Source organism: Seriola dumerili, unplaced genomic scaffold (genome assembly GCF_002260705.1).
Source record: "Seriola dumerili isolate Sdu_G_001 unplaced genomic scaffold, Sdu_1.0 BDQW01003649.1, whole genome shotgun sequence".
Taxonomy (NCBI): domain Eukaryota; kingdom Metazoa; phylum Chordata; class Actinopteri; order Carangiformes; family Carangidae; genus Seriola; species Seriola dumerili.
The window spans coordinates 46,990-57,147 of record NW_019177904.1 but is presented as its reverse complement, the minus strand read 5'-3'; the positions used below and the strand labels follow the sequence as shown (position 1 = coordinate 57,147).

General features: G+C 41.9%; 1 protein-coding gene across 1 annotated transcript; it reads right to left on the bottom strand.

Annotated features, from left to right (window-relative positions):
* Positions 1–4,613: 4,613 nt before the first annotated feature.
* Positions 4,614–9,136, bottom strand: LOC111239669 (substance-P receptor-like). Its single transcript, XM_022769565.1, has 7 exons — positions 8,921–9,136; positions 7,551–7,726; positions 6,841–7,035; positions 6,063–6,213; positions 5,695–5,891; positions 5,420–5,516; positions 4,614–4,760 (listed from the first exon to the last, which is right to left on the bottom strand). The coding sequence occupies exons 1-7, from the start codon at positions 9,134–9,136 to the stop codon at positions 4,614–4,616; spliced, it is 1,179 nt and encodes a 392-aa protein (XP_022625286.1).
* Between the last annotated feature and the right edge of the window lie 1,022 nt (positions 9,137–10,158).

The following is a 10,158-nucleotide window of genomic DNA, read 5'->3' as shown; positions in this document are numbered from 1 at the left end:
GGTGGGCGGGGCTTGGTGACTGCTTTGTTGTGACATCACAAAGTTCCAGAAGTCCTGACGGCTGGTTTTAAGGCTCAGTTTCTGAATACAGGCTGTGTGCATTTCTCTGTGGACTGAGGCTTTGATACTTTCACAGTATTAATATAGAAGCTAGAGCTGATCTATAATCACACTACACATGGACACAGACCTTTACACTGGAGGAGCTTTAACTAGACGTCCTTGTTTCGTTAATTTTCTCAGAGATTTGGACACGTTTTCAATGAACAGAGTTTCTAAGGCAGTGGAATCATGTTTAAGAAATAATTTACTAAAGCTTTATATCAGTTATAAGATGTTAGTGAGAACAATATTTGAGTTTCCAGATAGCAAAACCTCTCTGGCTGGTGCTCATCCTCTCACTAATCACTTAAAGTTACAGTTTAGTTGTTGCACAAAAGACCTTCGCTACCATAGTTGCAAAGATTCGGATAAAAAAACACGAGGATAACAGTTATCACAAGCGCTAATGGCAGAAAATCAACAGTCTCCATGGAAACAGTAGAATTTTACCGCTGTAAAATCTCTTTCACTGCTGTAAATTTCTTTCACCGCTGTAAATTTCTTAACTTTTTCCTCGACTAAGGAAACCCTTTAAGCGATTCTGTGCAACACCCTTAAGTAACTCCCTCAGCAAAGCCATAAGACATCACTAACGTTTAAAACCCACATTCAAAATCACACATTTGAGCTTTAAAGTCTCTTATAAGGTCAGTAAAGTAAAGTAAAGTAAAGTAAAGTAAAGTCTGAATCTGAGGCAGCTTCTGCAGGAAAAGTGAAAGGAGAAGCGTCGTGATAAACTGCATCAGGTGGTTTGAGACTCGACTAAAACTGCTCTGGTCTCAGTTTTCGTGCCTTTGTGTTGATTTCACAACGTCACTGCTTAACCGCCTTCAGGAGATCTGCAGCGATCTTCATTCCTTCAGACCTCAAACGCCTCATGTGGGTTTGATGTTATTGTAATTTAAATGCACAACAACACAGACGCCCTGCAGTGTTGTCAGCATCAGTGAGAAACTCTGTTTTGGCATTTTATCTGAGAAGAGAATCTAACAGCTGTCACCCTCAGGTGTCGCCGTGAAGATGAATGAGCTTTGCATGTGGGAGTTAAGTAGATGCTGTGTTCAGGGACATCCCATCACCTGTAGGAGTTTTTTCACTCTTCCTTTAATGTGTGTTTGCTCATTCATTCTGTTTAACCTCTGCACTCATACACAAATGTAATATATATACATATGTTGAATTTCCATATATGAAATATAAATGTGAAAATTACATATGAAACCCATTAGAAATTGGACCAGTTTCATATACTGACATACGAATATATCTAGCCTTTACAAATATATACATTTATGTACATATGCTTATATTGTAGAAATACCCAGTCTGTCAGTATATGTTGAGATTATAAACAGTAAAGTCCAAAAGTTTGAGACCTTTTTCCCAGAATCTGAAGTTAAACATGTTTAAAATTAATGAGAAATTAATAAGAAAAACTTACAGATTTTTTTAAAAATGTACTTTGTTTTAATAAACTTGCATGAATAAATCAAATATATAATGTTAACATAATTTTTACATAGAAAACAGATGGATTCAATGTAAAAATTCATCACATAGATTTTTTCATATACACACTTCATATATTCATATATCCAGAGGATGTATATATGTGATAATAACATATACATATACATATATATATATATATATATATATAGGAGACATATATGGCAACATCACTCTTGATATAGGGACATATATGTCATACATTACATGTCTGTGTGGGCAGTTCAGGACTGAAAAGCCAGGTGGAGCTGAACACACGGTGAAGCAGCATCTTGTCTTTTTCTCTTTTCCAAACAATGAAAGGATGAAGATCGTCCGTGGAGCTGAAGAGCACAGAGGAAAATAACTGGCACCACACGGCTGAGTTTACACTGAGGATGTCCGAGCCTGTTTCCCCTCCGCTCCCACAAAACAGCTTCAGGAAATCAAATCATATTCTGCGCTGTGGTTCAGCAGTTCAAGGAAACATTAGATATGTCTTTACATTTACTGTCAGTCAATCTGAGATCTATAAATTTGTAAGATTGGCTCATGAAGCAAACTAGAAAACAAAGAAACTTTATTTATAAAGTGATTTACAGGAAGAAGAAAACAGGTCAGAGCGATGAACAGGTAGCCTGGACGTTGTTTTAGGGTCTAGTCTAAAGGTAGATGTCCATGTGTTGTTTCGTTATAAAGCAGATCTAGGTTCTATATTAAATTAAATCAAATGTCCTTATATGTGCAGAAACCTTTATTATAATGTGCCATGATCTATCAGCTGGTGTTGTCTCAGTCAGTGTCGTGTTCGCTCTGACGCGCCGTCACATTTAGTTTTCAGGCTCCGTTTCTGTTCGTCACAGTTAAGTTGCAGAAAATGTTGAAAATATCAGAGAAAAACAGAAAGACTTCATTATTCATCAAATATAATATTGTGTGTAAGGATCATGAACAGATTAGGGGACATCGGGCCCCTGGGCAAAACATGTAAAAGCCCCCCCCCCCCATCCCTCTGAAAGAGACTTTTTGTCCCTTTGTAGTCATTAGTCTTTGCAGCCTTTTTACATCTATCTTTACTTATTTCAAGTGTCTCTGTGGTTGTTGTGTCTATTTTTACTCAGTGTGTCTCTGTGGTTGTTTCATTTAGCCTTCCTGTTTGGTTTTCTCTGTAACAATAAACCCATTCAGTAATCCACCCATACAGACACTTTCCCTGGCTCTGTGTTGTCAGACACAAGGACTGAATAATCACCTTTGATTAAATGATCATTTCTCCTCTTTTATTTCGGGCAGATGAATGAGAGTCAAACTTTCACTCACTGTGCAAAGTCAAAGTCAAACATACAACAATAAGAAAACACGTTCAGTCGAGGGAAGTCGTGAAAACAAAAAAATAAACGCATAAAAAAGTTAAATAAATCATGTTCATTCATTTAGTTCTGCTTCAGTGTTGTGTCGACATGTTTTCTGTCTGGGCTCTGCTGCCCCCAAGTGGCCGAAAATCCACTCAGTTCATGCAGGTTTAAACGACTTCATACAAACACTCAAAATTACAGTTTAATAACATTTTTTTTTTTAATCATCATAAATCTTCAAATGCTTTTAAAATTTTTTTTAATTGATTTCTGCCCCCCCCCAACACAAGATGATGACGTTTCATTTAATAAATCAAATTATACTGTGTATTGTTAACATATATGGTTGCATCATGTTATATCATATAAAAAAATCGCCATATAGATATTTTAAATAAATGTACATATACAAATTTTACTATGAGTGTTTCATGTATGTTATAAACGTATATCTTCACATATCCAGAGGATGTATACATGTATGTATATCACTCTTGGTGTAGGGGCATACATGTCATATATTACATTTCCATATGGGCAGGTTCCTATTGATGCAAGTAAAGACACTTGAATCTGTAGCATTGATTCTTTGGGACTGATTTGTCCCTTACAGCTGATGTCAATCAACACAACGCAGAACATTCCCATTTCCAGTGTGAACAGGAAGTGAAGTTCTTCCTCATTGAAACGCATACAGTCAATAGTACTGACCAATTTTACACCATCTGTTATTACACTGAACCAATACATGACAGGAAGTCCTTTTACATCAAAACATTTGGTCCCCACACGTTCAGTTCTTCTTGCATAATGAGACAGAGCAGTTGACCAGGTAAAACCGTCCAGTAAACTTTATGTGGACATTCTTTGACTGGATCTGTGCAGCTGTTGTCTGCGAGGCTGAAATAGCATCATTCCTCCCCAGTGACGAACCCCCCCCACCCCCCCACCCCACAAGTCCTTAGTCTGTAAACAGAGAGATGGGTGAAGCTGCTCATGTTTTCCTATCCTTTTCTTTCCTCCACCACTTCATGAGTCCTTCTATATGTGTCTTCCCTGCCCGCGTCCCGTCCTCTATATTTAGCTGGCCTGTGACCTGGCTGCTGCAGAGTGAACCCTGCTCCACACATTGTCAAAACACGGGGCTAATCCTGTCCAACAGGTGCTACATCCCCCCTCCACACACACACACACACACACACACACACACACTCTCTGAGGATGCCTCCCTATTTCCACACAACACAAACACAGCGTCACGATGTCAACTGGACGTGACACTGTTGCCAAGGGAAGCCGAGGGCCGCGCTTTCCAAAACCAGCCCCGAGAATGCTGGGAGGTCAAGTGTCGGCGCCACGCTCATGCTGGACGATGGTACGTAGCAGCGCGAGGTCTGCTGCAGTGTTTCTGCCGCTTCTATCAGGCCTCTGACGTTCACGTCTGTGGTGTCGAGCATCTCATGACATCCTCTGGGTTTTGATGCACTTGGCAAGGCGGTCAGAACAAAATATCTCGGCTAGCTGCTGGACGTGATGTGTACAGGAGTGGAGATGTCTTTGCACCTCGCCACTGCCAGGTTTCCACGTGTAGGCACTGTATTTCCACACCGCAGTATGACACTCCTGATGGTGTTTGGTCTACTGTGAGGAGGGCTCTCGGTAAACGTCTCAGAGCCTGAGCTGTTGGACGTCACCTCCGAGTGGTTCGGGATGTGAGGGGCCCAGGACGGCAGCTTTGCCCTCTTTTGCTCCATTACAGGATGGTGCGGCGGTGGAAACGACCGTCTCCACCCGACTGGCTTTGTACATGCTCGCCTGAAAACAGATGATAAGTTATAGATAGATTCACAAAACAATCCTTTGAGCACCCTTATTTTCTTATATACTTATTTATGGTTCATATTTTCACACGCATGAGGTGCACACAACGCTATCTCAGGTAGCACTGGCTAAGGTTGCAGGAGCGTGAACGCCACCCAAATCCAATACACATCAGAACAGAGATGCTAACATTAGCTGCTACAGTGCTGCGTCAAGAGCACCCTCACAAAATGTAGTTAGTTAGCTAACAAAATACTCCTTGGCTTTGGAAGCAATGCCACGTTAGCATTAGTAGTTTAGCTAGTAAGCTAGTTAGCTGGGCATGCTAATGTTTGTAGACTTGACATTTGTAAATATGCTAATAACTAAGAATCCAGCCTTAGCCTAGAAATAGCTGCAGCACCACCACCTCCCCTACTTCTGAAACTACTTCCAAATTATTTTTCTTTGAGTTGAAAATGAATTTCTGGTGGAGCGTTACGTGATGAAATGGGAACTGTAGTCCTTTGTGTGCTGACAGAGCTCACTACAGCAGCTGCTGTAGTGAGGCTGGAAAGTAAACCTCAGGAACTCGCTTCATTTGGTCTGAACGACTGATGAAAGAAATGTTGAATGAGAGCTTGCACTGAGTCACAGACGCCGTTGGAACACACCTGTGTTTGCAGGTAACGTGGTGATTTGAGCTCCAGCTCCTCCTTGGCGACGGTGGGGGCACACCAACAGAACGCCTGCTGGAAACCCGCTCTGAACCTGCAGAGTGGGAGACAAACATTTCATAACAGGGTGGATTAAACAAGCAGACGGGATTATAGACACAAATACAGATTACCTGCCACGTGAGCAAAATCGCCTACACGACTCCCAGACAACCACACAGGACAGGAAGCTGGCCATTTCTGACAGGAAACTACTCGAGCAGACTTCTCACCTGCTGTTGAGGCAGTAGTAGATGATGGGGTTGTACATGGTGGAGCTCATGGCCAGCCACATGACGGCCAGGTAGACCTGCTGGATGTAGCGCTGCTCGAACAGATCGGGGAAGAACTGGTGCAGCAGGAAGTAGATGTGATAGGGCAGCCAGCAGACAGCGAACGTACACACCACCACGATCATCATCTTCACCACCTGCCACAGGAAGTCACAGGGGCGCAGGGTGGGTTTAAAATAATCTGTTTATTTTTTGTTTTCATGCGGGGGATTAAAAAGCCATCAAATTACATGATAGTGTCTCGGTGACGGCGCTCGGCCGCGGAGGCTGAAACAGACGTGGCGGTAGTTTGTGTGTGTTTGCGTCACCTTGCGTTTGGCAATGAGCTGCTCTTTGTAGTGTTCAGACGAGTCTCCGGGAATCTCGCTCGCCCAGAGGGTGATGCCCACAGTCGTGTACGCACATCCCATGATGCAAAGCGGCAGGAAGTAGATCAGCAGTGTCACACACACATAGTATCTACAGGAAACATGAAAAATTAGGAAAAATAATAAGTAAGAACTTTATTTTGCACCTTTTTCCAACCTTGACGGAGGGTCTGGAAGGTGTGTGACTGAGGCAGCAGGGATGATGATAAGATGCTAATTTTGGAAGCAAATTTATCAAATGCCCTTTTTTCCTCTTTTAGCTCCACAGATATTTCCTGATGGACTCGACCAGACACGAGGACCCACCTCAGACAGATTCGTCACCTGGACAGGATCATTTCAGCTGCAGGGTCTATATTTTCTTTCTTCTAAATGCACCTCAGAGGGGAAGGATTATTGCTCTGGTTCAGACGTGGTGCAGCAGGAATCCTGAGCTAACCTAATTAACCACAAGGGTGTGATGCTGCTGGGTATATGAAGTGGAACAAGCATGAAATAATAAGATTAGACCAGTTCTGACATTCTGGGCATCAAATAGTTGAAGTAACGACTCCCAAAATAACTGCATTTTTAAGGGTTTGACCCTCAGTGAGATGAACGAGCAGCCAGAACCAGACAGTGCGCTGAAGCGTCGCCAGGTTCAGCTCAACGAGTAACTGAAAGGTGAGTTTATTTATAAAGTCATGTCACTTGTCTGTGTGTTCATGTTTACACTCACATCTTCTTGCAGTCCACACTGGTGTAGTCGGGCCAGTCGATGTAGCAGACCGTGCGTCCAGGCAGCAGGGCTGTAGACGAGTAGTAGTACTGAGGGAAGGCGAGAAGCAGAGCCAGCATCCAGATCACAGCGATCACCACACGGGTCTCTGTAGAAGACAACCTCTGCTGCAGGGGGTGGATGATAGCCATGTATCTACGAACACAAACAGCACTGTGTCCAGTAGTATATCACACTTTATATCATATGTAGATGTTAAACATGCAGCAAAGGGCCACAGGTTGGATTCAAACCTGAGCCGCAGCAGTGAGGACTAAGACTTTATGGTACGTGTCAGGTGAACTTAGGATGCTAAATGAACTGTTAAAACATCTGCATGATTGCATCGTGTATGTTAACGTGCCGATGTTTTTATCTCAAGGTATCTCTGTGTATGTTCAGCCTCACAGAGACTCTTCTCACGGCTGCAGACTCTTACTCTTGGTGAGAACTGTGAGGAGTGAAAAAAGCCTTTATATTCAATAAGGTGTCGGCTACTGTTTATTACACCAGCAGTGTGAGGGATCCTCTAAGGCGCCTACGTAGCCTTAAGCTACACACTCTCATTTAGATTTCAGTGCTGTGGTGGAGAGTCGTAAAGATCTGTGTGTGGGACATCAGATGCTGCAGTTTAAAATGGATTATACACACACACACACACACACACACACCTGTCCAGGGCTATGGCCGTCATGGAGTAAATGCTGGCAAATATGGCGGCGATAGGGAAGAAGTTGTGGAAGCGGCAGTAAACCACACCAAAGTACCACTCGTTGTGAACGGCGTAGGCAAAGTTGATCACTGTGTTGAAAGCTGACATGGCGGCTTCAGCGAAGGCCAGGTTCACCTGCAGAAGTAACAGAATGACTGAGTTAACGTTAAGTCTCAGTCAGTAGACCAGGAGTTAAACATAACTATGTGTCAAACTCTGGATGCGTGATTTTCTCCCTGCAAACACATATTCAAATTTCCACTGAGCCGCTGCCTCCGCGCAGAGCTGCAGAGAGAGGAGGCTTTTTCCTGCCACAACACATTTTGTGATCTTGCAACTGAAATGAAATTACACAACATGAATACCTCCCTCCGATAATGAGGATCAGTCCGACATCACACATTAAATCTACTGGTACCCTGAACAAACAGCAACAACCTAAAACATCTGATTCGTTGGGGTCAGACCTGGGAGGAAACTCAGGGCACAAACCTCCCTTCTCCCTCTCTGCTGTATGAATGCAGGAGAGGAGAGGGCTCGTCCTGACCGACAGTAAACACACAGTTCACCTCTGATGTACAGCAAAGGCGTTCACTGTATTTTTGAAATTAGTCATTGAATCAAGTGGATGATCAACACAACACTCAACGCCTGTCACATGTGAGAGTTTGATGCTTTCTTCTGTCAAACATGACAGTAAACGAGACGTCACCTCAGTCTGCGGCTCTAAAATCATAAATTCATTGTATTTGCATCCGTTTATGCAAATAAGAAAATTCTGCTCTAACTATGCACAAATCTGGGTCAGATTTTCTGATATTTTATTTTATTTAATGATCAGGAAAACAACTGTTGTATGAACTGATACTGAAAATAATCGTTAAGTTAAATCCTGAGGTAAGTAGAGTCCATGTTAAAAATGATGCACTGATTTTCACAATTAGCGGATTATATATTATATTATATCACCTGTGTTCTCCAAACTGATGACAATGTGTTTTTATTGTATGAGTCAAGAGAGTTTGAATGATTCATTTAATTCACAGAATATTTAATATTTTTAATTAATTTCGTATTAAACCAGTCAGGCGATGGAATTGATCTATTTGGTGTCCAAGCACATAGAAAAAGTATGTATCATCTTCTCTGTATAATCAGTTGTCATGGATACACCTGATACTTGTCTTATAGTAATCTTAGTAATCCATTTTAGAGGTGAGAAACATTGAATGTCATCCTTCAGTATTTCCTAGAGGCAACAGTTAAAAAAAGTTTAATTTTTTTTTAATTATTATTGTCTATAACACACAGTAGACTCACGGTGTTTACCAGAAAGTAGTTGGTGACGGTCCTCATGCGTTTATGGGCCAGAATAATCCAGATAACCACCACGTTACCGACCACAGACACCGCCACCATGCTGCAGTACGCCACAGCCCACAGTGTGATCTGCCACAGCGGCTGGACGAACTGGTTGAAGCCGTCGCTGCAGTTCACGGAGACGCCCGTCCCGTTACAGTCGGTGCCGTTGTAGAGAGGGTCCATCTTCTGGGCATCAGACTGGTTCCGTGAGCTGGATGTTTAAAAAAAAAAGAAAAGAAAAAAAGGTTATATCCTGTTACTGGGAGTGATTTCTCTCTGGAGGGAAAAGAAGAAGTCCGTGTGAAAATGTAGATAAGAGCAGGTCGCGCACGTGTTGTGGTGGAAGCGTCTTTACGCACCGTGAAACCGCGCGCTCCGGAGGACATCACCGCACCAGAGCGCACAACGCAGCTCAGCAACCATTGACGTTCTCCTCCACCCCCCTCCACCCCCCCCCTCTCCCTGCACTGTTCACTCCCCCGTCACACACACTCACACTCACACACACACACACACACACACACACACACACACACACACACACCCCTGTAAACACACCAATCTGACTAGTCTTGGTGTTGTCTGGTCGATATCATCCATCCTGTAATTCAGCAGAACTTTTCTGGACCCCTGATACGACCTCGGCAGGATTAGACCTCAGTCGCTCTGATGATATTGGCTTATATAATGTGATGTGTTGTAATTTCCAAACAGTATAAGAACAATTATAGTTATTATATTTATATTAATTGGTTTATAAGACATAGTCTATAGATAATAAATAATAATTTATTAGTATATGTGTCCACAATTCTATTCTATAAAAGATAAAACAGCTATAATCATTAATATGAAATGTAAATAATGTACTTATAATAATTCTTTTTGATTTATTGTGTTAAACGTATTATTTTATTAGCTATATTACTATTATTTTATTTTTTATAAATGCTTTTTCTTCCGTATCTATGACTACTGCAACTAATTCCATTTGATGATCAAGGCTGAAAGCTCTGCAAGAAACCTAATAAGTGGACATTGAGTTGAGAATTTCTTGTTCAGTTTGTGTTCATTAGTTCTGAGACAGTTTTAAACCCTCATGTGATTTATACATCAGTTAATAAGTGTTTTGTTACAGTCAAAAAATTGCAGTTTATGAACTTTTGAACTTCTTTACTCAAGTTTATGGATTTTTTGTTTTTCTG

Excerpts from the sequence above, each read along its gene's own strand:
- LOC111239669 (XM_022769565.1), bottom strand. The coding sequence starts at position 9,136 with ATGGACCCTCTCTACAACGGCACCGACTGTAACGGGACGGGCGTCTCC. Across the intron at positions 7,727-8,920 it reads CCGTCACCAACTACTTTCTG|GTGAACCTGGCCTTCGCTGA; the intron begins GTAAACACCGTG and ends TTACTTCTGCAG. Across the intron at positions 4,761-5,419 it reads CACGTTACCTGCAAACACAG|GCGAGCATGTACAAAGCCAG; the intron begins GTGTGTTCCAAC and ends ATCTGTTTTCAG.